The 27887-nt window shown below is 41.6% G+C and overlaps 2 protein-coding genes and 1 long non-coding RNA gene across 9 annotated transcripts; 1 reads left to right on the forward strand and 2 right to left on the reverse strand.

Moving 5' to 3' along the window:
• The first annotated feature begins 2 nt into the window (after positions 1 to 2).
• On the forward strand, positions 3 to 14612 carry LOC129589406 (activated Cdc42 kinase-like). Of its 2 annotated transcripts, none has more exons than XM_055484164.1 (17): positions 3 to 247; positions 3343 to 3740; positions 4020 to 4202; positions 7567 to 7851; positions 8519 to 8680; positions 9453 to 9616; positions 9699 to 9726; positions 9801 to 9895; positions 10172 to 10298; positions 10373 to 10522; positions 10607 to 10716; positions 10938 to 11068; positions 11366 to 11399; positions 11591 to 11730; positions 11803 to 12188; positions 12347 to 13250; positions 13647 to 14612. In XM_055484164.1, the coding sequence occupies exons 2-17, from the start codon at positions 3684 to 3686 to the stop codon at positions 14213 to 14215; spliced, it is 3525 nt and encodes a 1174-aa protein (XP_055340139.1). In that variant the 5' UTR covers positions 3 to 247; positions 3343 to 3683; the 3' UTR covers positions 14216 to 14612. The 2 variants fall into 2 exon arrangements, with proteins under 2 accessions (XP_055340139.1, XP_055340138.1); XM_055484163.1 differs by lacking the exon at positions 3 to 247 and adding an exon at positions 2842 to 3204.
• LOC129589410 (uncharacterized) lies at positions 692 to 2639 on the reverse strand. Its single transcript, XR_008690595.1, has 3 exons — positions 2337 to 2639; positions 1899 to 2034; positions 692 to 1810 (listed from the first exon to the last, which is right to left on the reverse strand). It is a non-coding gene; the product is annotated as an uncharacterized LOC129589410 (long non-coding RNA).
• A 102-nt stretch (positions 14613 to 14714) lies between the features above and the next one.
• On the reverse strand, positions 14715 to 27679 carry LOC129589282 (transmembrane protein 47-like). 6 transcript variants are annotated; one of them, XM_055483950.1, is made up of 8 exons: positions 26198 to 27679; positions 24569 to 24774; positions 20839 to 20985; positions 17313 to 17499; positions 16889 to 17038; positions 15864 to 15899; positions 15680 to 15726; positions 14715 to 15562 (listed from the first exon to the last, which is right to left on the reverse strand). In XM_055483950.1, exons 3-8 carry the CDS (start codon positions 20911 to 20913, stop codon positions 15437 to 15439), a joined length of 621 nt encoding a protein of 206 aa, XP_055339925.1. In that variant the 5' UTR covers positions 20914 to 20985; positions 24569 to 24774; positions 26198 to 27679; the 3' UTR covers positions 14715 to 15436. The 6 variants fall into 6 exon arrangements, with proteins under 6 accessions (XP_055339925.1, XP_055339929.1, XP_055339927.1 ...); XM_055483954.1 differs by lacking the exon at positions 26198 to 27679 and having other exon boundaries at positions 24569 to 25480; XM_055483952.1 differs by lacking the exons at positions 24569 to 24774; positions 26198 to 27679 and adding an exon at positions 22389 to 22708.
• Between the last annotated feature and the right edge of the window lie 208 nt (positions 27680 to 27887).

Here is a 27887-nt window from a genome sequence, read left to right on the forward strand (position 1 = left end):
TAGGTTGCAAACACAAAACAGTACAGCTGCAAATGTCCAAGTGGATAAATGTTTACAGAGCAGCAATGTTAATTTTGAATGTTTTTTTTTAATTTTTTAATGTTACCACTTACCAGTTCACGGTTCTAGGTTTGGGGTTTGAGATTTTATAATTTTCCTGTTAAAGCAGTTGTTTTGCGCTCTCCTACTTGGATATAATTGCTGTTGTATTGTATACGAGGTCTGCATCATTGTGCACATCACACATGTAAGTCCTACCTAGCTAAGTGGCTAGATGCAGTAGTTGCCACTTGCCATCGTATTGGACGTAGAACTTGTTATTAAAAATAAATTTAAGTCGTTCAAAGTTTTTCAGAATTGTCAGCGCTCACAAGTCAGTACGAATACTTACTCTAATATTACTGCTAATATGCCTTCAGTACGATTACGGATTATGGAATGGATGTTTTTGATTTGCGATGAAAATCGACTTCTGGTCCATGTTAGAGTCACAGTAATAGCCATTTTAACTCAAATTTTACAAAGATATTAGTGTTTCAGTACGCAGTCCAGTACGCATAATTTGCCGCACGGTCATGATCCCATGCAACCAACAGATTTATGATTACCATGATTTCTTTAAGGAATTTTCTTATGATAAATCAACCGTAGAATGCCTTGCAGTAATTAAATTTTTAACTGGTACTGAGCTACATATACGTATTTTCATGTGGGACTTAATTGCACTGCTAGTCTGCAACCATGGAATTTACTGTATGTTAACTTGAATAAGGTTTGAGATTGAGTTTCGATGAATTTTTACATTTTGTTTAGCATGCTTTAATTTTGATCGAGCTGACCATGAGTTCACAGACCTAGTAGTCGAGCGCAGTCGCAATGTATTCACACTTTTGGCTGCGATGACGCGATAACTCAACCAGTTTACGATGGTCGTTGTACCTTATGGTTAGAATTTGGAATTAAATCTTTCTGTAGTCTGTGTAGTATATAGCACTTGATAGATATTATCACAGGATTCTATCGGATGATTCAAACCCATTTCCTGTTTGATATTCAGAAGATTTGCCTTGTCTATTGATATTGGCGGCAACCGCAGTAAAAGAGGATTCCGTATGCGCCATAGGCAGTTTATCCCGTTTAGTTTTCTATTTTTTTAATTGTTTTACCGTTGTTGGCTAGCTGACGCCTTCCTTGGATGGGCATCGGCATTGTGGAAGATAGTAGCACAACAACAGAAAACCATTTTTATTTTAACGGAATAAATGAACGGATGTTGCAACCGCTACACTCTACTTATTGTTAGAATGGCTCTAGATTCGGTTTTTCATGATTATTTTATCATAATATTGTGCAGTCAGTACAAAGTTGATCTAGTGTCTTTAAAAGATAGCATCCCATGCGGCAGTGTATTCAGTTTATGTTCATTTAAAAAATCTAATTGGTTGTTTTTTGATAACCGGTTTTACATTACGAGTTGCTGTCGATTTTAGTTTGTGCAAATATTGTAAATTGCGAAACTTGAACAAGTATTACGCTTCACAAGTTGTGATATTTATCTTTGTATTATAAATTTTATAGTTAGATTGCAGTTGCATGTATATGTTCTGAAGTATTAAGCACAGTACCTTACTTTCCGATTGATGTGGTGTTTCATAATAATAATTATCTTATATTTGTTTTTTTATAAGGATAATTTCGTTCGCGAGTTGCATCATGCGTTAGCCATTTTGCTGCTTTTGAATATCGTAAATTCCCAAGCAGTGTCGATGGAAAGCTGTAGTGCCACTGTACGTATTGGTGCTGGGAAAATCTGAAACGGGATAATTAGGTCCAATAAGCACGACGTAATACGATCCGCAAAGCAAAAAGACCGTTTCGTTGTGCTAGTATGGTTATACCTAATTAGCCAAACTTTGCAGACTGCAGGATGTGCGCAACCTTTTCGACGCGGATTTGTAGAGGACGACATCCATAACGATTTTCCCGTCGCACAATCCGTTTGATTAATTGTGCCGGATGTGTCAAGCAGGGTGTCTGGAGCCAAATGTTAACACAATTAACAAGTGTTTATTTAGTCAAAAAGTGGTTTGTTAAACATTTTTTTGATTGATCGGTCATCTGCTGCCTCCACGAGTCCACGTCTTTAATTAAACGAGCAGCTGTTTTTCTTGCGAGTTAGTAACGAAAGAATCGCTTGTTTAGTCGCGATATGCAGAAAAAATATTTCCAATCACTAAAACTTTTCTTTATATTCACTCTGCTTTACGCAGCTCAGGAAAGTACAGATAAGTATTGAAAGTGCTTTCTGTATGTGGGATGCTGAGATAGATCCTTACCCGCATCTCTGAGATACTCCAGCCATATTCCAATAATACTGTCAGTGGTCCAGTTAATTAATGCTTAACGGGGCTTGTTAAAATTTTTATACAGATGATAAGAAAACATTCAAAAACCGCTCAGTTTTTTACAACAAGAGTCAGCTCCATGGCCGTGACGGATAGATGTGCATGTGTTGTTGTTCTAATGAAGTACGAAAGACTGCTAACGTCGACTCCGCTGCGGACCATGTAATTATTGAGTTAAAGAGGCCGCCTAAAGTTTTTAGAAATTACAGGGCTGACAATAAGAACGGTATTGGTTTGTTTGTTCTTGTAAGTCGGAAAGACAGACTACGAGACTGCATGGGCTGGACAATTGATAGCGCGTAACCGGTATCGAGCTTATCTTGTGTTCTACAGGCCGGGGTCTCAGTGAGTTAGTTGTGGGACGGACTAATTCGCCGTTCGTGTAGTTGCATGGTACCAAACGACGTAGCAAGTTGGTAAAGATCACTTCTGGAAATGGTTTTCTTTTACGCTGCTGATTAGCGATTACCATAGCGTGGTACATCGTGCATATCTGATATCGTGAAAAGTGGGGCCTGCAGTTGGCCATCGCTGTTGCACTGTACTCTGTGTACAGAACTACAGATACTTCTGTGTGTGATTCTGTATAGGTTGTATTTTTCATTTCCACTGCACTCTACCTACCATTTGCTAAACTTCTTGGCGGATCCTTCAGAACTTTGATCTAACTATTTCAGCTTTCATAAAATACACGAAATCTATGTTTTAATAAACTTGAGAAATCGGCTTACTGATTAGTATCATACCGATACATGGTTGCCTGCATCTTACGCGCGTATTGTATTTGATTGCCGTATACGTAAGTAAATGTATGTTACCAGTTAGTTGAACTATGGTTAGTTCATCGCGACTGCGCTGCGTCGTTTGATGATATGTTCTCCGGCCAATTTGACATTCAGTTTCATCAATAATGCAGTGTCCGTTTTTGATTTTCTAGGCTAACAGCCGTTACATCAAAGTGGCCATGCAATGCCGACACATCACGCTAGAAGGACTGGTTTGTGGCGTGTTTGATATTGGTAACGTGAATGAGTCTTGTTGCCCGAGGATGCCGCATTCTTATTCATTCGGATTTGGATTGCGACTGACATCTTTCTAGCTCCGATCTGAAACACTTCTCAGTCGTCATTGTTTTGCAAATCTTTGTGGATTACGGTGAATCTGCGAGGAACATTCTTTCTCTCCTGTGGACTATTTTTCTACTTTGTGCCGCTGACGATAGGATGTGTCATTTCCTTCCTGTCAGAAGATGTGCTGAAGGACAAGGATCGAATATAAATGAATAACAACATGGCAGGCAGCTGTCCGTTAAGTCTGCATGAATTTCTTGCCGAGGTTTGTTGATGTCGAAAACTTTTTTTAAGTGGAAGTAGTAAATAAATTTTGTTATACAATTGAAATTTTCTTATTATTGGGGAAAATTATTATTACTGGTGACAAATAAAATACCGTGATTGTGTGTACCTCACTTAAACTTTTTTTGCGATGGTGATGCTGTACTCTGTAGTAATAGTTATACGTGTACGAATTTTTTTTTATCGGATGTGTTTCTTCGAGAAATGAAAACTTCCGCAATGTGGAGTACATTATGAAATGAGTGTTTGCTTGTGCCAGGCGGAACTACAACACTATTACGATGTGTTAGCGAATGATCTGAAGATAGCGAGCATCCATCACCTGAAATATGTTCAAGATGAGGATCTGAATCAGATCGGTATGTCACGGCCCGAGCAACGGCGACTGAAGAAATTCTTCCAAAAGTATTATCCTCAGACATATCTCGGCAAGTTTGTCAAGGTACGTACGCTGATAATGATTTACGGTCAGCCATCAAATGAGCATTTTGATAGTCACAATCACGTTTCATATGAAAGCGTTGAAGAGTGAATTGTAGTCATGTGCTTATTAATGCGCATTACTTTTGTGCCGAAGGGTTTGCCGTATTTACCGGATAGAGTGTTACATTACTATGTAGTTTTCCATGATTTCGAGGAGTATTGAATATTTACTTTTGCCCAGCCAGTATTAACCTTGTACTCTTTAGTAAATCTTGTTCCGATAGATGTCGAATCAGCTGGCAGTCGCTTCTTAAAATATTATCACAGGAATGCTTGCGTCCGACTTGGAGCTGCAGCATGAACATTCTTGTGGTCAATTAAGCAGACTGTGCGAGGCTGTAATTTTCGCGTAGCTGTTGCTTGCGCTTTTTAAGGAAAACAAAATTGTTATTGTGCTTTCCAGTGGCATTTATTTTTAGAGATTGGGAACTAGGAGTTTTTCGTCCCTAACAGTCTTTGTAACGGTGCAGCCAACCCAGCGCGCGTAGAGCTTCTTGTGTTTTCGTAAGCACATTTAACCTTGGTTTTTCCTGGGGCTTCGGGTGATCTGCTTGTGTTACAGCATGTCGTAAATCTTTTACTGTAATGTGGAATCGCAGTAATTACACCTCATTTCACAATTATTCTATACGCACCTAAAAATTATGGCAAAAGGTTTTTTTTCGTTATAATTTTTTTTTATTTCGAAACGCTTGGTACCGTTTTCCAGTTTACTCTTTCAAAGCAGTGCGGTCATTGTTATATGACACGCCGCTTATTTTGTGTTGTATTTTTTTCGCGTTTGCTGTAGAGTGATAACTGATGTTTGAATCGGGTTTGATTGTAATCTTTTGTGTGCCTGGCGGGAAGACGAATAATATACTTGACGTGAGCACTCGATGAAGAATGGTTGACAGAAAAAAAACTGCTTAACACAGCAAATGCGCCGATTGAATGGATAACGTAGACAAATAAGAGGAAATTGGTCCAAATCCGAACCGGCTATGGGATAACCGATCCGGTTCGTTTTTTTTCATTTGATTCATTTGTGAAAAGAATGTGTTAGGTTTGTACAGTGGTACTGAAGAGGCGAAATGGGCAATTGATCAGAAAGTATTTTTTTGCATATGGGTTATTAGAACGGTTATTAGAGTAAATTGTGCAACTCACCAGGGATTGACACAGCGCGTCCATTGATTCGGTGGGAGAGGCAGGCAGCGGAACGGATATTGCATCATGCATGGGAAGACTGTCATCTGGTTCCCATTGCCTGTTGCAGTTTATGATTTTTTTGTCTCCGTGATGTTTTTTTTCGCAAGATTCTTTCCATGCTCCACTAAGCAATGAACATGGAAACAACAACCGCGTGAGTGTATGTGAAATGTCAAGCCAGACCACCACGGTTGCGCCCCGGCGGTGCGCGCTGCTGATTGACGAGCAAGGAGGCGTGCAAATGCATTTTGTACGCCGCTAACGAAACCCTCTATCAATGGGGTCGGGCTGGTCAGATGCGGAAACGGAAAGGAATGTCATTTCGTGTTTTTATGCCGCGAATTATAACTATTTTTATGGGCGCTATTTCAGATTACGGCATATCCAGGTTTTCTTGACACCCCTTGCCATGACGCTTTTTTCTATTTTTAACAAGATGTTTACTCCCTGTGTGCGATGTTTACTATGCCAGTCGAAGCCATTAATAATCTTAGTTGATTATATAACCATAGTCTCATCTTCGCATTGCACTTTGATCAAGCGATCTAATTTGCCAGTAAAAGGCTTGAAGAACATTTGTGTCGAATTAATGAACACACGGGTGGTTAAGAAGTTAACTGTTAAGGTGTTGTTGATTTTTACTTAAATTACAAAAAGCGACAACATTTACTTTTATTAGACAACCCCAGCGAAATTAATTTTTAGCACAAAAACTGAAGCGTGCAACATGGGAATACTGTGATATGGGAGGGAAGTTCAACAGTTTTGTTTTCAAGTATTGCTGTTGTGCGATGCTGAATTATGAATTCTGTAGAGCAACTACATTTGTTAATTCGATGGCAACGATTCGGTGATTTTTGAAAACGTCTTGGCACTTTCAGGTGTATGTGATATATACAAAGAAAATGTTATGGATGTACTGTATAGCATGTGATCTTTAATTCTAAAAATACCGCAGCGGGGGTGGAAAGTGCATATTCTACCGTTTTTCGCGTCATGGCGAGTGGAATCAAATCGCCGCGTGGAATTAAGGTCGAGATGATTGGTTTTATTTATTGAAGAACTTACTACGAAGCAGCCAACAATAAATATCAAGAAAACGCTTCGGAAACATTATTGACCCTAATTCTTTTGTGTTCGTTGAGCGCTCTATGAACTTCTTTTGTCGCAGTAAGAATCGTACATTTTCCATATCTAAATACTGTGCTGTGTGTGCTTCTTCGCGCGTATCATGTATTCATGTATCAATGGTTAAGTACCATCGGGGCATCGAATCGGCCTAAAATACATGATCGTAGTATGCATTTCGGTTTTCGAAATCGAATTTCGGTATTCCATTTCTTGATGTAATAATCGTTGGCTTTTGTAGTGCTGAACGAATTTTCTTTCAACCTGAATGCTCAGAACGATCATCGTGCTGATTTTTTATGTTCTTTATGATTTAATTACCGGGTGCTTCATTCAGCACTTTATTTGACGATTGTTTGAATCCTTAACAAGCAAGTTTTTTAATTAGTGAGCGATAGTTCGTGTTCTACGCGCGGCTAACGGGACTTCTTCTTACGTCTTTTTCTACTAACTTCCTTGGGACAGCAGTCTAGGGCCGACTCTAGGCCCTATGCTATCGAAAAAATATTTAAAATTTTTTGTTTTTAAGTATATTTTGAATAAGATAAAAGTAAAACATACGCGTACGGTATCAGCAGATAAGTCTGTATTAACATTGGTGTCCGCATTGGTACATGTGACTCTGATAACACCGCTGACCTACTCCAGCTAACAAATAAGGAAGGCAGTTAGAGTGTATCTACATTATTTACATAGTACTAGCATCGTAATAAAGTTTTTTGTTTTGTAAACTTTTCCGAAATCGGTCTGTTGCTTTTTAAAAATTGAAATATCGGTAATTTAAAGGTATACAGAGACACAGCATACTTCTGTAAATTTTGTACTGTAGCCACGTAGAATAGAATGATTGTTTACTGTTGGATTTCTCTGGTCACTGAAAAGTTAAAACCTGTTGTAAAATTGCGGGGTTCCTTTAAACTGGGCACAGTTAGAACAACGAATCTAGGCAGGCATATAGTATAATATTTGTCGGTGGCTTATCGATTTCATTGTGGTGTTTATAGATTATTCAAACAAAAACCTCCTCCTCGTCGGCCTCATCGACGTATAATGGGTCATCACGGCGCAATTCTGGTATGGACCAGTGGGAGGGCCTGCCACCCCCACTGCGGCGAGATAGCAGTTACGCGAGTATTCATGTACAACCAGCTGCTCACGTTGCACCCGCCAACAAAACCACGGAGTGTCATGTCATTCGGATGGAGGATATTAGGCTGGGTCAGCTAATCTCTTCCGGCAATACGGCCAAACTTTACCAGGGATTCTGGACCAATAACCAAAACCTTTCTGTATGTATCTGCAATGGTCCACAAACCAATATCAGAAATTATGAACTTGATTAAGAGACAGTGATGCTAAATTTAATAATTCAGTCGGCAGTATACGTTACACACTCTTTAAGAAGATTAATCTTTTCATCATTAATTTTTAAAGGAGTCTGTTTAGTAGCAACTTTTGCAAAAAACCGTTCGAACTGTGCGATCTGTAAAAAACAGTTTAATTAACAAACCGCGCAGCGTGGTGGCGGTATTGGTAGTTCGATCTAAACGGAAATTTGTTTTCTGAAGTGTCACGTATTTTTTCTTGTCGTGCTTGTTAAAATTAGTAATACCTCGTCTGAAACGCCAAACGGAAACTTCTTAAATGCATCCAAGGCAGCGCGTATGGTTTGTGTCCGTCCATTTTGCGGTGTAATCTCCGATTGCATAATTGGTAAATGTTAAAACTTTCTGGTGTCATAATCATGTCCTTCGAGAAATGGCAAAAAGTCATAAAGTATGGTAGTGATATACCTTCGCCGTGCGTTCGCTGCTGGTGCGACAGCTGTAAAGAGGTAGTGGGGCGCGGCGATGGTCATTGTCGGATACATGGCATCTTAACGTGCGTGCTGTGCTGAGTCAAGCGGAACTGGTTTGTTTACCATCATGTACTTTATTGTTGTTTTCTATGTTACAGGTGCCTTGTTGCATCAAGTGTTTAAACAAGGACCGTCTCCGCTGCAGTCCTTCACAGTTCCTCAAAGAGGCGGCCACTCTGTGCGCTCTTGACCATGAGCGTATTGTCAGAGTATACGGAGTTGTGGTGGTTCCCGAAAGTGCCGAGTCGTCATTGTGGCTGGTGAGAACCGTGATTAGTTGGTGATTTGCGGTTTTAGCGAAATCCGTATTAGCGATCGGTATTTTTTTGTCAGTGCGGGGGTTGGCATGTGATTATACCTTCTTTTCGCTGGTTTGTAATTGCATTTTCTGACCATGAAAATCAAAAATATATTTAAATTATTTTTTACGTAACATCATCAGACGAATTATTCAGCCAAAGCAAAGTACTTACAGTATAATTTTCTATAACTAAACTTCCCGTGAGAAAGTGTAACACCATTAGCAAAATAATGAATAGCATTATCAGGACTTGTCCATATCTTCGGTCATTGCATTGTGGTCGTTTCTTCTCTACCGATTTTAATTTATTTTTAATAAACTGTTCATTTGCTTTCTTTCGATTAATATTCAGTTTGGATAGAAATTTCTTTTGAATAACACTTTTTTAACGTCGACTTGTGGCTAGATTTATAAAAATATGCAACTTGATGTTAACTACGCTGGGTGAATTTTATCTTGCTAGACACGAGTATATAATTAATTTTCATATATAGGATTCTTATGATTTCTTCATTTGTTTGAAAGCCGATTTCTTTTCTCCATCGAGCTAAAATAGCTGTGTTGCACAAATTCTTTTTATTAGAACCTATCGTTCGAGGTTATTGCCGAGCTGTGGTCATCAATCAAGGCATTATTATTTTATTGATAGATGACCTGAATAGTATAGAGTTGAACTGTGAATGCTTGCGCACGTTGAGTGTGGATATTCGAAATTTTTTCTGTAATTACAGGCGACAGAGTTGGCCCCAAATCGCTCATTATGGGAATGCCTTAATGAGCCCTTGCTCAAATCCAGTTTATCAGTCATGACACTTTGTGATATTGCACTGCAAATATGTGACGGAATGAAATATTTGGAGACGAAGCGAATAACCCATCGTAACCTCTGTGCACGGTGCGTGTTACCCTGAACTACTCGCGATAGCGTGCGTCGTGCGATAATGATAATGTTTATTTTTGGCTTGTTTTTGTTACAGAAAAGTTCTGGTTTTTGCCAAGATGAAGGTCTGCACCGTGAGATTTGCTGTTGGAATATTTCTGTCGTCATTGTTTTCACAATCCATCTGTTGTTATTGAAGGTGAAAATCAGTGACGCCGGCCTGAACGAAGCCCTTAATTGTCCGGATGGCAGTAAGTCCGACGGCTTGGTCAGAGATTCACGGATCGCTGCGTGGTATGTTTCTCTGGCGTGTTTTCTTGTAATGCTGCAATGCCTTGAAAACTTGTATTACAAAGCAAATTAAAACAGAATTACTGGGTGATTAAATTTATTGCTTTACAGACGCTGAAAAATTTTAATCTAGTAATGAAAAGTGTTGTTTTATAGAATTAGGCCATGACTTTGTTTGAACCACAATCAAACATTTGCACTAATCGGATTGAACTGCACATAATGATAAAACGAATTTAGTAATACAATTTCCATATCAGGTTATTCATTTGTATGCAGGAATGCGCCGGAATGTTTTGAGAACAATCGATTTTCCTCCAGCAGCGACGTGTGGGCCTTTAGCGTGACATTATGGGAAATGTTTTCTATGGGTCAGCAGCCATGGCTGGGCTATTCAAGTCAGCAGGTAGATAATACAGAATTATCATACGGGAGTATGAGATCTGCATGGGCATACTAAGCGCTGTTTTTCTCGTTTAGATCCAGGAAACAATTGGGTCACCGAATTGCCGGCGACTCGAACAGCCTGAATTGTGCCCGAAAGACTACTACCGAACCATGCTGCGCTGCTGGAGTCATGAGGCCAGTGCACGGCCGACTTTTGCCCACTTGATGCAGATCCTCCCCGAGGTATGCGTTATGTTTGGAGTGTGTTTTTGGCTCAAGGAAATGGCCGTGAAATTCTTTAGCTTGATGGGCTATTTGTATTTGCAGTGCAAACCGGAGCAGTTGCAAGCTATCCGCGATAATATGTCCATCGCTCAACACTCCAAGTGCCGTTTGCAGTATACGATTGGCGATGTGATTGTCGTCTTGGATAATAAGTGAGCAGCAACGCGTGTACGGTGTAACTGGCTGTTCTAAGAGTTTGACTCAGCTAATGCTGTATAATTCAGCACTAAAGTGCTGGTATTGACGGATAGGAATGATCTGTGGCGGTCGTTGTTACTTTTGTCTTAACAGACAACTTCTCAGTTACTGTGTGCTGTGTTGGTTGTGCTCACTTGTTTCTTCGGTACTGATTTAGCATTTTTTTAATATGCAGTCCGGATGACGGCGAAGGAATGTGGAAGGGCATCGTTAAAAGTCGAAAACCGGGTTTGTTTGACCCATCGGATACCGTGGCTTACTTGGGGACGGATGCATTACCAGTGGCAGCAGATACGGTTACGAAACGTAAGTTGACTGGCATTTTCACGCGAAGTAAAAACACTACTTGAAAAATAACACTGGAAATTTTACCATTCAGCAAGTTTTTATCAAAGTAATGCGCAGTACTCTACGATGTGAAAATAACACATGATCGGCTCATGTCAGCGCACATAATGATGTTTTGTTTTGGTTGGAAGTGTAATATTTCACGAGTATATATATTGTAATGGTGATGGTTTGGTATTCCGTTAGTTTTACTTTGTGTAACATGCTTCGGAATTACGTGCTGTCTTCGGTTTGTAATAATGGTGACCGTTTTAGCGCGCCATCGGAAGATTCCAAACGGAAAGAATCTGTAAGTACAGAAGTCCCAGTTAGTGAAAGCTTATTCTCAAAAATGATTTCTGTTTTATTTGTTCCACCTTGTGTCGATAGTGGTTGCCCGCAATCCGCTGATATCAATTGTGCTTTTTTTAGTCAATTTTTTTCTTGCATATTGAGCTGCGGTTTTTTTTTGCTAATGCGTTATGAAATGCTTTTCGTCAGGAAAATTCGGAGGGAAATGATAAGCAGGCCACAAGCCGATTTCCGGCACACCGGCCACGTGGGAATGGATGGCGCATATTTCGGCGATGTATCCTTCCTGGGCAATGGGTTTGGTGTGTTACCATCGCTAGCTCGGTCGTGTAAGTGATATGGCTGGCCTGTAAAGTGGAGTCACATAGCTTACACAGTAAGGAAAATATTGACGACTGTAGATGAGCGGGCAGCTGACGATGAGCGGTCAATGGGCGGCTCGAGGGATACCACGCCACTCATCGCATCGCGTCTGTCGCTGACACATACGGCGGGCTCAGAAAGTAGGATGTCAAGTGATTCCTGGCACAATACCAGCTCGGAATCGCCGCGGAGTAGCTCTAGCCATAGTTCTAGCCATGCCAAGGAGAACACTTGTTTTCGGGATCCTTCGCCAGCGGTGTCGACGAGAAAGGAGGGAATTCCGCCACCGTTGACCAACGGTATCTTGAAGAACCACAAACAACAGGGCTATCAAAATGCACAGTTTGAAAAGGATGTCGTGGATGGAATGCCCAAACGCGATAGCGAGAAGCGCTTTGCTATGGCTTTGCGCCCTCAAGATGAAGTTAGTAAAGTTGAAGTTAAGATGAAATTGAAGTTAGTTGCTGTTACCCTACGGCGCCTGTTTTTTTTCAACTGCTAATGGGACAGAAACAGGATAGCTTTCCGTCGTTAAATTGGGTTGATGTTATTGCTGATTTCCTAAAGTTTTATTTTCTTCAGAAATCGTTTGACTTGGATTTCGGACCGTCACTGATGGACGAAGTGTTCCGTATGATCAACACGACGGGGCCGCTGGACTGTGACTCCAATGCGTCCGAAAGAGCGCCTCTGACGAAAGATTCGGATTCCAGCACACCGACGACACCGTCCACTCCTAAGGATTCCATTGCGAGTATAAGTCAGGTGGAACCGCCTGTTAGCTTGCCACCGGTTAAACTAGTGCAACCGGTAGCCAAAGAGCGCCAACACATCTCGCGCTCGGTCGTGACCTCCATTGTGAATACCAGTGCGTCTATGGAAAAACCTGCGATCAAACCGAAACCGTTGGTGATGGCGCGTAAAAAGTTGGACCCGATTTCCATCGTCCAGCATGAACCACCGGGGATCGCGTGTATTAAACCTGTCTCGCCGCGTGAAGAGAAGAGCCTGGAGTCCTTTATTCAAGCATCCAGTGAATTCGCCGCGAAAAGTCTAGAGAATGGGCACGGCCACAAAGTTAACTCGCCCAAGCCGAGCTCTCTGAAGAGCCGTTTCTCCTTTCGCGGATTACGTGGGACTAAAGCCGCGGAACCGCCTAGTGTTTCACTGCCCGTATCGCCCAGGACTTTCATGGATGCGAAGCCGTTAAACCAGGATATGGATAGTCAAGTATCGCCGGAAGGGAAAGAAGCGTACCGGGTGCTGGTTGATCAGGGCCAGATTGAGATCCGGTGTCCTGCACCCACTCCGATGAGTGTATGCGAAGAAGAGGAGGAGAATGAGGACGCTTCCCCATTGAAGTTGCTCAGAAGTGGAATTGGGGTGGTGCCGAAGCTGAGGGGGAACAGGAATGGGTTTAATCGCAGTTTGTCGCATGAAGCTCCTACAATGCCGTCCAGTGATTTGGTTTCCTTGCCGAGAAGTGGTAAGAATACTCACGCTGGTGCATTGATGAGACTTAACTCTGGTAGCAAGAGAAAATTAAAACGCACTGTGAACACAAGCAGAGGCGGAATGAGCGCACGTAGCATCTGTTGTGATAATGACTAATTCTGAGGTGCAACACGCAGCGTTAAATCTTACGTTCTTGGTGCTTATGCCCTTTCAACGAATTTGATAGGTTGCAGTTTTGTATCGTGTTCCCGCTGTTACAAAAACTGTTATTGTGTTTGTACATAAAAGATGTACTGCTAATACTCGTAGCCGTCAAGTGTTAAATCAGTGATGGTACTACTGACTACTACCGATCAGTAAAGGTACTGTAAATGTGATGGAAATTACTGTTCGTGAATGCAAAATGATTTTGATTATTGTGCATTAGGTATTTCGCAATCCTTTCGTCTTCCATCGAAGACCATGCCGCCCCTTCCTCCTCTGCCAACCAGAGCAGAACCGGTTTCGGCCTCTCAAAGCCCAGCCACGGCCCGCCAACTCCTGCCCCCTCCGCCGCCACCCCCTACGCTGCCCGATTGTAGTAAGCGCTCATTAGAACGGCCGCACAATCCGCCTCCCCTTCCGCCGCGGGACCGCTCAAAGCCCATTCTGGGACCGCCCGCTAAGCCGCGTGAACGGATCCACCCGCTGCTCATGCCCGATGCGGAGGACGAATGTCTCGTTAGCCAGTCGGATGGGCTAGGCCAGTCCGCTGAATACGACAGCATCCCCGCTGATCAATCCATTCCGTCTGCTCACAACCATGTGCCTAACTGTAGTGGTCCACTGGAGAATCCGCATTATCAGAATCCGCACAGTCCCGGTCTGCTGCGCGACAAATCACCCACACCGATGAAGATGCTGCCATCGGTGGTCAAGGGTGGATGCAATACCGCCTTTGAGCGGGTCTGTAATGGACACGGTGGCCGGGTTTACGCCAGGGAACAAACCTTCTGATCTACCGTGACTGAACACATGTTAAGCTTCTTTAACTGTTTGTTTCGCGGTGGGGTTTTTGTAATACTACTTGCCTGTGAATAGTTATAAGAAAAAATGCACCTTCGTTTTATTTTGAGTACGTGTTTGATTTTAGTTGTATCTATTTCTACATTTTGCTTTGTCCGATGTATCTCGGTAATTTAGGGAACTGTCCCGGTTGTCATGTTCCGAATGTGTATGCTGTGCGGTACACCTATAGGTAAAGATTGACCTTACCCTTTTCGATCGCTGATGTACTAATGCAACGAATCTCCGTTTTTCTGCACATTTTATTTGTCCAATGTTTGATTTTTGCTCTTAATTGCGCTCGCAATAAATATCGCCGTAAATTTGGTTGCTTAAAAAACTTGCTTTGCTTCGTGATTTGGCTTTACCCTCGTCTAAACGTATTGATTGCAGCTATACTGGGATCCGATTGATTGCAACTAAACTATTGCAACTGGTTCAGAATATTAGTTAACTTTTATTAATCACAGCTCGCAAAATGTCGGAATAGCCAGTTTCATGTATCTGCAGCATGGGAGAACAAAACAGCCATGTACATGATACTAAACTGATCGCCGGGATCGTTTGCTGGGAGAAGAAGAATGCACAAAAACAATCTTAACTGCACATAAAATCAAACTGAATGCAGTAATTAACACTGTACATACAGATTAGCCGTTATCTGCCGGACGCAACACCAATAAACCATTCTGTAAAACACGTATAATAATAATCTGGCCGATAATCTTCGAAACACAGATAATACTGTTGGAAAAGCTATTTGCACATCTGCCCTGTCCCCAATCCGCGAGAAATGCCATCAGCAACCCATCCAGAAACATAGGAAATAATCCAGCAAGCACATGCTGGAGATCAAAACGGGCAAATGCGTCAACGGGAGAAGCCAGCAACGAATGCGATTATGTAAGAGGCCCAACTGCAAAGGCTGATTGCCTTGGCTTAGGGCTGCACAATGGGAATAATATACACTCCCAACAGGAAGCACATCATAAGGATACGACTTCCTTCGTGCTAACGCGTAACGTGCACACACGCACACAGTGCCGTTGCCCCGGGACGAGTGTGTCTTTTCAATTCGGTCCATGTTCAATCATTTCGGCGCGTCTATTTCCAGAGGAGCGAGTGATCACTTGGCCGTGGCAATTGTGCACAGCGTTGTTGTCGCAAATTTTCTTAACCTGAATCCATCGTTTTCTCAGCATAATACACGGTGTCGGTTTCACGATCACAGCACAGCAGCAGTAGTGCGCCGAATAGGAAGACCACCGCGCCCCATCCCATCCCAAACGCCCATCCGAACTATAAAACAGATACCGTACAGGCACGCAGTTCATGTCGTATTTACAAAGAATCTCACAAACGATATCGCCAGAGTAAACAAGAAGGAAAATACAAAATATTATTACTGCTATTTACCTCAAACGTTCTTCGTCCCCATAGGCGGAATTCTAAGGCAAATTTCACTACAATAAAATCCATAATTTTAGTCATATACAGAAGTATGGAACTTATGTATAAGCACCTTATGTGTGACAGTGTGAGTATATAGATATCACTCCTGTTACCTGTATGCAGCCAAATACGGTAACCGGAAACTTACCCGCAAATAAAACCAATCCCGCTACGCAGCATATCACTGCAACAAAAAAATGCATAGGTGTTAAAAAGGGCAGTTAACAGGCTATATATACGATACATGTAAATTATATAATTGCACCCATAACATTTACAATTAATAGAACCCAAATACACTATACCACTGCAGGTACTTCTGATATTATCGGTGAACAACTATCAATCACCAGTTAAAAATCACCAGTTAAATTAAAAATCACCAGTTAAATTAACTTTATCAATCACCAGTTAAAAATTCCACTATCTCTCTGGAAGAAAATTTCAAAACAAAAATAATTCAAACCCTTTTTCAAATTTTTTTCGAATAATAAGCTACTGGGTCAGCATTCATCTACACTGCATATACAGTGCTGGGAAGAGTGACAGTAACGTTGATGACATTAGACAAACGTAGGTATTTTCGAATGTCACGCTATCCCACTTGGTAATTGATACTGCCTAATTTTGAAAGTTCAAAGAACCCTTGTGAAAACATTGCAAAGGGAGCAGGTTTACACACAAAAATAATTGGACTGGCGGAAATTCACTTCGCAAAGAGCGCTATCGAAGTTTTGCAAACGTTTGCCGAAAAGGTTTTGTTCTTTCAACATGGCGTTACAAACTACCACAGTCGTTAAACTCAGTGATTTTCACCAGTCGGCTTCGATCACATATTTAATATTCTATAATGTACAATAATTATGAAGACAATTTAAATAAAACAATGCCACGGAGAAAAAATTTTCAGAATACACATATACTCAAATTTTTCTATGCACTTGTTATGTCCTCGGCACAAACGTCTTCGGGTGGTTAATCTTCGACGCAAAGAATCCAAAAAATCTTGCAAACTGTGTTAAATAGGTATCACGACTATCTATATAATTATAATGTGATGATTAAGTAAAGAGTATAGTAATATTGTGTCCTCAATCTGTATCAAATTTCTCCAAATCACTCGCTGCCACCCACACCCTTCAATACAGTACAGCAGCCTATCTAAACACTTACGCGCAAAGAAAAAGCAAATTTTAGCCGATCGATACAGGGTTATTTTTCGGCCAATCTTTTTGGTGCAGAGTGCCACCGCAAGCAGGAATGTGGCTACAAAATCCCAGACTATTGTAATCGCGCATAATATTCCGGTAGCCAGCATGTAATCTACAAATAATCAGCACAAGTAAATTTTACTGAAGTCGAGCAGCATTCCATCCGCCAAACAAACCATATCGAATGCCGAAATCGGCTTTTTTCCAATGCTATAGCATACGGCATTCATATGGATTATTCGCATTGAAAATAAATGACATTAATACCGGGCTGAAACAGTACGAATAAAATTCGGAACAAAACGCCGATTCACATTGGCATTGAATAATTTAATTTTAAATTTTTAGTTCTAATAATTTTATTTAATTTCGTAAGTCTTTCATACCTCGGTTGGGCGAAGTGTAACAGCCAATGGTTTCCGGTATTCCAGGCGGAAGTGGACTTTCGTATTTCTCCTGTACACAGTAATACCACAGTCCCTGATGAAATCCCTCGGAATCCAGCCAGGTGCTGGCCGCCACACAAATAATCATCAGCACCAACACTGACAGTCCACAGATGAATGCCACCACCTTGGGGAAACAACAAAAAGCTCGTCGTGTCACGATCAGCGCCATCTTACTGACAGTTCTGCTTGTTAACAAATATCATCAGGAAAAATGCAACTGTTCTGCTCAGTAGTTGGCTTTCAGCGCTATACAATTTTCCAAACCGTTCAAGTGCACACTTATAAACGCGGTCTGTGTAAGAATGATAAAATACTTATTTGCACTATATGCGATTGTACTTTCTCTCCCACTACGTTAGCTTATCAACTCAAATCCAAAATCATTCGATTGTTGGTATTTGTTGCTAGCAGAATCTTCGGCTGTCGCATCCCTGGTTGGAAGTTCAATGAAGACGGCTATCGTATTGTACCATCGGTACAAGATGTACGCGTATTTCATAGCGCTTTACCAACACAGCACACGTGAGTCATGTACGGTTTAATACTCTATGTATGTCCACTGGCGCAGGAAATGCAGAGATGCATTTCTCCCCGATCCAGACGAAGCGCACCATCCGGATCGTGACATTCATGAACAAAATCGTATAAAAATTAAATTTCTAGTCTATTTCGGTCTTTCTATAGATATAACTATCTAAAAATAAACACGATGTATTTGTTAATCCAGTATCAATACAACTATCAAGTACCGTATCCAGAATGTGAAAGTGTTTTAAATCTGCCGGCAAATCGGAAAGAGCAGAAGTGGGCCAGAATAATAATTATTATGTAATGGTCACCCCCGTCACCGATAAATTCCTTTAACGACAAATAAATAAAGATCTGACCTTGTAATCAATTTCAAAATAATTTGTATATGAGGTACAGTACGTGCAATGAATGGGCACATGGTCAAGATCTCCCATGCCAGCTGTCAACTCACAATGTAAGTACAATATATTACATGTATAACAAATAATTTTTATCTGTTAAAAAGATTATAATTAAGCTTTGCTTCATTAAACAGGTACAATCTCACGCAGCTTTCTTTAGAGAAATTCTATCGCACTATAGTTCTAAATAGGTGAAACTGAGTATTTAATAATATACTATACTGTAGTAGCAGAAAATTATGCATACGTGACTATCTGTAATGCGCGAAAGCGGCAGAATATGATAGTTATTTATTTATATCAATCATAATATTACGTTATACTCGTACTATCGTACATACGTAGCGCACTGAGATGGTGACATGATCAGCGGCGTGCATTGTCGAAATGGATAAACGTTGTTACATTAGCGGCATTTCGCACACGGTTTGACTAGGTATAAATTCTTATCCTTAAAATTATCCGGAAACCGGTATCTGGAAACTGGTGCAGGGGTCATAATTAGCATGCAGAGGCACTAGCATCAAGATATAGGGTCGGACGAAGAGAAACAGTGTGAAGCTGTGTCTGACACGATGGGAATAAAGTAAAGTAGGTAACACAACATCCTGCATTCACACAACATCCCGTATTTTACAGGAGCAATAGTTCCCGGACTTTTGCTGAACAGTTATTAAACTGCGATTAAACAAACTTGAGGCTCTAAACCATTTTCCAAGAGATGTTGCAAAGCCTAACTGAACAATATTTTCAAACGAGAGCCTGGACTCAAGGGTATCGTCAGGATGTATCGTCCAAAGTTTGACCGGATGATCGATTTCCTAATTCTTAACAGCATCATTATTGTGTCCATCCGAGAGCATTCAAACACCACTGCTTCCCGTCGAGCAGCCAGATGACACGCCGGGAAAATTATTGACCATTCACCAGTGCGCACACTTTTACCGCACTCCCTTCTTTCTGTGCGGCGTCCAAAATTAAAATGGACTTTAGTCACTTAGCTCTCGTCTAAAGCACTCGAAGAGCTCAATTTATTTTCCATTTGTAAAATTTGTTGCATATGTTAATTCCAATGTTCACGTCTGTGCAATACGCGATATAAGCGCATATTTATCGGTACTCTATACGGTGAATTCTTTGCACTTACCCATAAAATCTTTTTTGAACTAGTACACGGTAATAATATTATTGTAATATTTGTAGTTTTTTTAGAGAAGAAAAATTAAAAAACCGTTTGTTTTGTATTTCTTCTTCCACACAGGATATTAATAGTAATGCCACAGTTACTGTTCGGAAGATCTTCGATCCATTCCTCTGGCGAAATTTCAGAAAAAGTTTCAGATGACACTCGTAATTAATTTGCAAAACCAGAAGACCAGAACGAGATCAACATGAACGGAACCCTACGTCGCTGGCATCAAAGACCGTCGACCGACGTCTGCTTGCGAATGAAACACAATACAGCGTATTTGTGACCGATCGTCACGTTAGAAATCGGGAATGACGGGAGCACGTGCATGCCAATCGGTGATGATCAGTCCTCATTTCACGCTGAATACGATGCGCGATGGAGCAAACGGGACCGCGACTGACCACTAAATGCCGCACTGCCATACGCGAATCGATGCCGACAATGCGGTTGGATCGAACATCAGTGTGCTGCGCCGACCACTTACGGCCATAATCACATCTCCCTCGCAAACTGAGCATGACCGGAAATGGGGTCATTTTTCTCAGCTGCAGGCGATCAGACCCAGGTCACTTCCACAATATTCCCCGATAGTTTACGCTGTGGCTGCAGAATAATGGATTACTATTGCGAATGTTGCTGAAGACCACAGGCCCACTGCCGGAACACGTAAACCAAACTCTTAATCAACTGCATATGTGCATGCTCGCTAACAATGGCTGGCACTGAGCGGTACCATGGTCAGCATGCACTGCAACGTACCAGTATCTACTATCTGCCTAAAGCAAAATCTACGATCCCTTTTGGAAAATTACAACATGCAAAAATCAAGCAGTAAAATCATTAAACTAATTCATTGAAATCATTAATTTTAAAGCGATCGACCACAAGATATACTGCACATGACTAACACTTAACAGATCACCAGTAGTTCTCTATTTGCACAAATCTAGAAGCGTATTTTGTACAAAAAAAGAGCCCCCGTTACTATACCAAATCAAACCTAAATTTACTTTTCCAGTAAATTTTACCACATGGATTTTGTCCATATAGTATAAAAAAGTAGCCAGCCCGCTGACTCCGAATGCAAACAAATTAATGTAACTAGCAGGACGCCGAGATGTTGTATTAAAATTTAACACTACATATTAAAAGTCGTCGCATTGAAATTTTACTGTGTTCCAATCCCATTGTTACCTTTGTGGGCGTAATATCATATCAATATTCAGAAATTTATGAAGCGCATTTAATTAACTACGGAGGGTATGCAGCTGCACACTGCTTGTTCATGTGCGGCAAATTTTTAGTCAGCAAAAAAATGCATACGTGCCGCGCGGTTTACCTTTAGTGGTCGGATGACCACAACCTCCCGGGTTTCCTCTTGAGACGATGAGATGGTAGTTGTAGAGGTTGACATTTCCGCTATCAGGTCACGTAACACGATTTTGACGGAGGCGTACAGTTTACGGAATTGGTGAGCAAGGTGGTCCTATAAATTGATCAACGCAATTACATGCAAGAAGAATAAGTACTGTAAACGAAAAGTTATGATTATGTAAACGGGGTCAAAATATCAGTTAATACAGAACGATTGCTTTAAATAGTAAAAATTAGCAATAATCTTTTTCTCGAAATTTTAACAGAGACTTTAAAAATCGTTGTGCAGATACGAGTGTACAGCTGTCGTCCTTCATAAGCTGCACATAATAGCTTAAAGTAACTATGTTTATATTTTTTATTGTATCATTCGTATATAAACTTTGTTCTGAAGCAGAATACCGGTAGCTACAAAATCAACCTGTTTCAGGGGCTACCAAACATTTTGCCTTAAAAACTAAACCGCAATGTGGTTTTTCTGCTTTCGACACTGCAGTCCTAAATTCAGGCAAATCAAAATTTCGAAAATTGCTCGCTTACAGCTACATTTACCGTAGCACTTGTCTTTAATTGTAAGATATGTGTGTAAATCAATATGTATGTGAATTATTTTACAGGCCCGCGGAATCGCTATGGTCTGTGGATAACTAATTATATAAATTTATCGTAATTAGCGATACACGGAGAACAAATCGTGGAACCTTAATACCAAATTTTCCGTTACATTAATTTGCCCAATTATGGAAGCATCCATTCGAGCTATTTTCATATTACACACTACTCGTTATATAATTAGTGATATGCAGTTTAAAAGACGAATACTCTGCAGATTACCATACATTATATATGTTAGTCAAATATGGTACTTACCATTTTAAATTTTATTAAATTGCTACTATCCAACAAACCAGATAAACACGTGTTGCGGCAAAAAAAAAGGAAAAAATGGCAACTTAACTGAATTATTCGCACATGGCACGCAATCAATCTACTCTAGAGTGCATTCAAGTATTTTATCACGTGGTAGATAACACCACTCATTTAGAACGCACCAGACCACACCATACACCAGGTTGTTTGTATACTTGTTGGAAATTTCTATTATTCAAAAACAGTCAACTCGTATGGTAACTTACCACAAACCTCGCTCGAGAAAGGCTGCAAAATTATTACATCAAACTCTCCTCGTAAGTCGTAACCTTCCTCTTCGAGATCTTCTTGGCTTCCAAAAAATTGCAATATCTCAACAACGGCATTTTCTGCCTGTAGAGTTTTGCGAACAGTAGTCGAGATACAGACTAGTGCATAAACGGAGATTTTGTATGCTTTGAAAGGTATATTAGTACTCCAGTATTAAACTACTGTACCGGCACATTCACAAACAGTTTTCGGGACTTCTATGAATAACCGTGACCGATGCTGTTATACAAATTAAGATCCAAGATAAAAAAGCAGAATACAACTATACGGTTGTTCGGGTCTTCGGAAACGGTGAAATTATGGCAGATCACTTACCACGCAAATCTTCAACAAATGCAGCAAGAAAGGGTACAAAATATACGATTACGGATTACGGACGATGATTTATGATCGAGGTTGGACTCTCCATGTTCCCATACAGTGCACGTGTCCAGTTTCTGCCAACGGTATCGACAGCAGCGTTCATACCAAGGGTTTTATTTCTAATCAGGAATATATTTTTACAACAAGAAAGTCATGCTGTCGGACTGACAGCAGCTGCAAATGTGCAATGTTTTGGACTCACAAAGTCAGCGTGACAAGGGAATTTTTAGTTAGTCCTTTCGGCAAACGGCCGGCCGCAGCGTGAGTGGGCACCAGCAGCGGCGGCCTACGTCTGGGTCACTGATCGACTTTTCGACAAAGATGCGATTCCGAAAATAAACGTTGACGTTATACTTGGTTAGCTATGCGCATAAATTACTAACAACTGCTTGTAACCGCATCACGCTGCCAACCATTTGCTTGATAAATGTCACAGCTTGAAAATACACGGTATTCATTTAAGCAGTTCGTTACACAGAGGCTGATAATTATTTATAAGTACTGCTGCAGCTGGGTGTTAAGTTACAAATTATTGTCAAGCTGATCCATCTATTACGATTCACGTACCGCACGTATGCCAGCGGAGACGATCAAAACGAAAATTGTTCTTACTTAAACAATCAAAACTAAAACACATCTTTTTGTACAATTTTCCGTCCCTGATCGCTACAGGGAGTCTACGGTAAATGTTCGTGCAGATTGAAAATCTCTTTGCAAAACTTTACTTCTCTGGGTAAAGGTCATAAACAATTAACTTTCAAGCCGAACTGGAGATTGGTCTAGCAGCGGAACGCGTTCATGATTTGCGCTAATATTGTCGGCTCAGCTATAATTTTCTGTGTACTTATTTAATTTACTATACATGTATCACTTTGTTAGCTACGCACAGGACCTTAGTACTTTGCCACACATTTTACAACATTTTTTCTCAACAATACATGTACTCATTGTCAGTACTGTATGTGAACGTCAGGGTGCTACACTGCAATAAAGTCTGTAATGAATCAGTTCGAGGATTTTCTACCAATTAAATGGGACGTTCTACATGCTAAAAACAAAACTTTTATAAAAATTTTAGATATTCCCAACATCAGCTAACAAAATTGTCATTGAATAGGTGAAATACTGCATAATTAGCATGACAGGGATTGACTGTTATTCTATTTATAACTGGGAGTCTGGCATCAATACAAACATAATATTACTAAATACAGTATTTACTATTTAGTAATATGATGATACAAATTAACCTTCAGTACGAGTACTTAAGTATATTCGCTCGAAGACCTCCCGCGCGCGGTAGTATGCGTGTCCACTTTCCATTCCAGTATTCTCGTTTTTTTGCGTTGACTATAACGTGCCGCAATCGGCTTGAAAGACTGGACGATGCTAACTTTAAGCGTAAGGTTCGGGAAGTCCTTCATGCCGATTCAATGCGCCGGGCCAACCGGCTAATGGTTCGAGGTTGTAAAGGATTAGCGAGCATTTTATCGCTTAATTCGGATGCTGGTCCATACGCAAGTAAAGCAACCTTATCCGGCTGCAGCTGGATTTTTATCAGAACGAAATCCGTGGGTTTTGCGTGCACCTATACAGTTTGCATGGACATTCGGTTATCAAATTTTTTAGAGCAAAGTTTTTTTTCAAAACTCTCAAATTTTTTAGAGCAAAGTGATTAATATCAACATTCTTTCGTGTAATCAAAAGTTTAACGGCTTCCAAAGCCGAGTTTAGCTAGCTTTGTGCTTTTCATGACCTCCGCGGTTTGCGCAACGCATCTCGCACCAAAGCCGAAACTGCTGCAGCTGATGGGCACGGCACCGTACCCGTACCGCATCTGCCGAGACCGTACATGGTGATGCATGGCTGCACAGGCGCACTAACTCCCAAGCCATGTCCATCTTTCGTACAATCTATAGAAGTATCGCTGTAATGAAATAGTTGACCTTTCGCCGTTTTTAGCACAGGTCGCACGCTTCAGAACAAGCATTACCTATGTAGCTAGATGCTGCAAAAACTCACTTCTCAGCTGCCTAGACTACCATTTTCACAGTTGTCTACTAGTAGTCGGTGGTTGGAAAGTGCAACAGAAGATAATAAATACAACGGTTTTTATGTCCGAACATGCGTACCAGCAATACTTTGACCTTCCGAATTCAGTAACTGCCAGATCCGGCGTCTGTGGCACTGAAGGAAGGACTGGCTGAACTACAGCGCAAAGCACTGCGAGCCATGACTGGATACAAAGGCCCATTCAGGCGACCTTGTACCAGGAACTGGGAATCATTCCCATCCTCCAACGATGGAAGCAGAGCGAAGCGGTGTGGCTTTTCAAGATCTGGAACAAAAACAAGTTTCCTGTGCCAGATTTCCTGTGCCAGATTATCTGTACCGAGTCCCGACTCGTGAATTTCCGGGATATTAGACAACACTACAACCTGTGGATTGGTAGCCGTGTGGATACAAAAGCGAAGGAGAAGATCGGGGAGTCCACTTTCGCTGTACGGCTGAAGCAACTGCTTGAACACGTGCAGACAGTTAATGCGGAAATTTTGAACTCGGAACTGTTGGGTTTTTTAAGTGTGCTTTAAAGGTGTTGGACTACGAAGTGCGGTCGGATAGCTAGCTTGTTTTAATCTTTTTCTTGTTTCTCTTTATATCTGTTTTCGACCAGACAGAGCAATGTCATTTTAACACCTCTAATGTCATTGCCAGCGTCCCATGCACGGGTTGTCTGCTCCAGGAAGATAATAATTAAATAATAATCGCACCAGCCGCGCTCAGTTGAAGCCGGCCGCGCTCAGTTGAAGCGCGAAAATTCCGAAAAGATCGTTGAGTGTCCCTGCGCATGCATCTATTGTAAATGTTCAACGGCACGGCACTGAACATCTCTGCATTAATTTTTTGAATCCACTCAAAAACGTTCTTTAACCGCATAGCAAGCGTGCTTTATCCGAGTTTCTGTTTCCTCTGGCCTGGATTCGTTTCGGCTTCCGGAGATTGTTTGCAGCGCGAAGCGCGAGGTGCTGCAATAAGTCTTCGTCAAGAGCATAAAATTTATCTGACGCCACGAAGAGCGTACGTCACGCTTTTCTCATTCCACAACCCAATACCATTTCCCAGTGGTATTGGCGCTCGCGCTCGTGCAATAATGTGGTTCGCAACCACCGCTAGTACTGTGATCATAGGTCCTTGAAGTCGATTATTTCAATGATTCAATGATTCTGTTACGACCGTGGTGTTGACAAGTGGACGGTGGCTATCGTGACTTTGATTAATTGTCTATGTGCATGGTTTGCATCCTCGTTAGTACGAGTATTATTATGACCATATCTGTGTAAGATATTTATGTTGAGACATATCATATCATATCTGTGCTGAGACATTTATGTCTTTATCGTATTGCTCCTTATCTGTGTAAGATCGGTGACTGATGGTCAAGCGGGGATAATGAGGAGGCAGGATGAACGTGGCCTGCAGATGTAGTTAATGTGAAATGTAGTGATGGGATTGGTGCGTGTGTTTTATAGCTTTGTGGCTGTATGCGAATATGAGCGTGTTATGCGAGTATGCATATTGATGTGAGATATAAGTTGATGCAACTGTGAGGAGACGGCACAGTTGTCGGGAGTGCAGCTGTCATGGTGGAAATAAAAGTAACTGTTAATCTTTTTCCCTTAGTGTACGTTACGGTGGTAAACGTAGTACATTAAGGGTTTTATCAATTCAATGATTCAATCAGTTACGACGGAGGTTTGTACGTTGCATGGTTGTAGATCTTGTATAATGAGACGGCTTCCGATTGTTCCCAACGGTCAAATGGCGGCAGGATGCGCAATTGCTGATACAGCTCGGGGTTACCCACTCCCTGTAATTAGTAATGGCCTGCAGCGCTTTCCGTTGGGCTCTGGTCAGCTTGTCGCGCAGAGTCGAAGATCCTGGTGACCACATATCCGACCCGTAGTCGAAATGTGGTTGCACGCAGGCGTGATAAAGACTCCTACGCTGTGACATGTCCAGGTCTTCCTTCGCTGCCTTTGTCATTGCGACGCCGTATTAAATTCACTTTCCGCAGTGCATAGTCAAAATGTTCGTCCCACCTTAGCTGCTACATACATCGACAGCACCGCTGTTCCAACCAGATTCGCCGCGGAATGTGTCCAAAACGCATGCTTGGCTGACTCTTTTCGAAGCATAAACTGCACGTAACTTCGTCCCGGCCACATTTTGAAGAGTTCAGTTTTCCAACAAGGAACGTTAACGCCCGTGTTTCATGAGCGCTTTCCTGGACCGGACACGACCGGAAAACATGACAAAAGTGTTTTTGGTACAGTCTAGATCTGTTACAACTGTTATTTGTAGGATAAAACTTTTACGTCTCTACTCTCTTAACAAGCATCTAACAGTTAATGGGCAGCGAAATTTAAGTAATATGTTTAAAAACTGTAAGATCATTAACGAAGCTTACGGATTCCCATTTCTCCGGTCCGTTCCATCCACGATGCATGCACGTCCATTCTCCATTGGCAGTGAAAAGGTCTCTTCTCACGATCAATATAATTATTAGTTCTTACAAATAGTACTTACAAATAGATTCATTCCGCTTCCGGACTCGTGTCGCTGCTGCTTCCCAATCACGCGGCCGTGGACGCCACTAACGCAAAGGAATTGTGGAAAGTAAAAAGTGGTCAGGCAGAACTCCCGGAATCCATCTACTTGAAGTCGCAGCGCGCATGGGATGTACCGCTCTGCAACATGTCGCTGTCGACACTGCTGGAACTCTTCCGGGACGATGAAATCAACCGAGCCCGCCTCCTTGCCCAGTCGAAACCGGAAGCAGGTATCTGGCTAAATGCTTTGCCGTCGGCGCACATCGGAAATCTCTTAGATGACGACACCCTCAAGATATCGGCCGGACTCAGGCTGGGCGTAGTCATATGTGAAGCACACGCATGTGCCAAATGCCGCAAGCCTGTAGATGTATACGGCCACCATGGACTGTCATGCTCGTTTTCGGCCGGGAGACATGCACGGCACGGTGCTTTGAACAGCATTGTGTGCCGATCATTGGTTTCGGCGGGCATTCCAGCAAAACTAGAACCTCGTGGCACATCCCATACGTCCGTCGCCCAGACGGATGCACGACCTTTGCCTGGAAACGTGGTATGTGTCTGGCATGGGATGTCACCTGCGTCGACACTGTCGCCTCGTCCCATATCAAGTCCACTTCCTCAGCTGCCGGATCCGCCGCGGCCCAAGCCGAACAAGAAAGCCAGACTCTATGCGTACCTTGGTAGATACATTTTTAGCACTAGCCTTTGAAACCTTCGGGCCCTGGGAAAATCGGCATCTGCTTTAATAAAGGAAATCGGCAAGCGGCTACAGCAACACCGGGGAACCTCGCTCACACGAATTTCATCGTCGAATATGCAGCGTCGATCCGAAATACAG

Source organism: Paramacrobiotus metropolitanus, unplaced genomic scaffold (genome assembly GCF_019649055.1).
Source record: "Paramacrobiotus metropolitanus isolate TYO unplaced genomic scaffold, Prichtersi_v1.0 Parri_scaffold0000034, whole genome shotgun sequence".
In the NCBI taxonomy this organism is placed as follows: domain Eukaryota; kingdom Metazoa; phylum Tardigrada; class Eutardigrada; order Parachela; family Macrobiotidae; genus Paramacrobiotus; species Paramacrobiotus metropolitanus.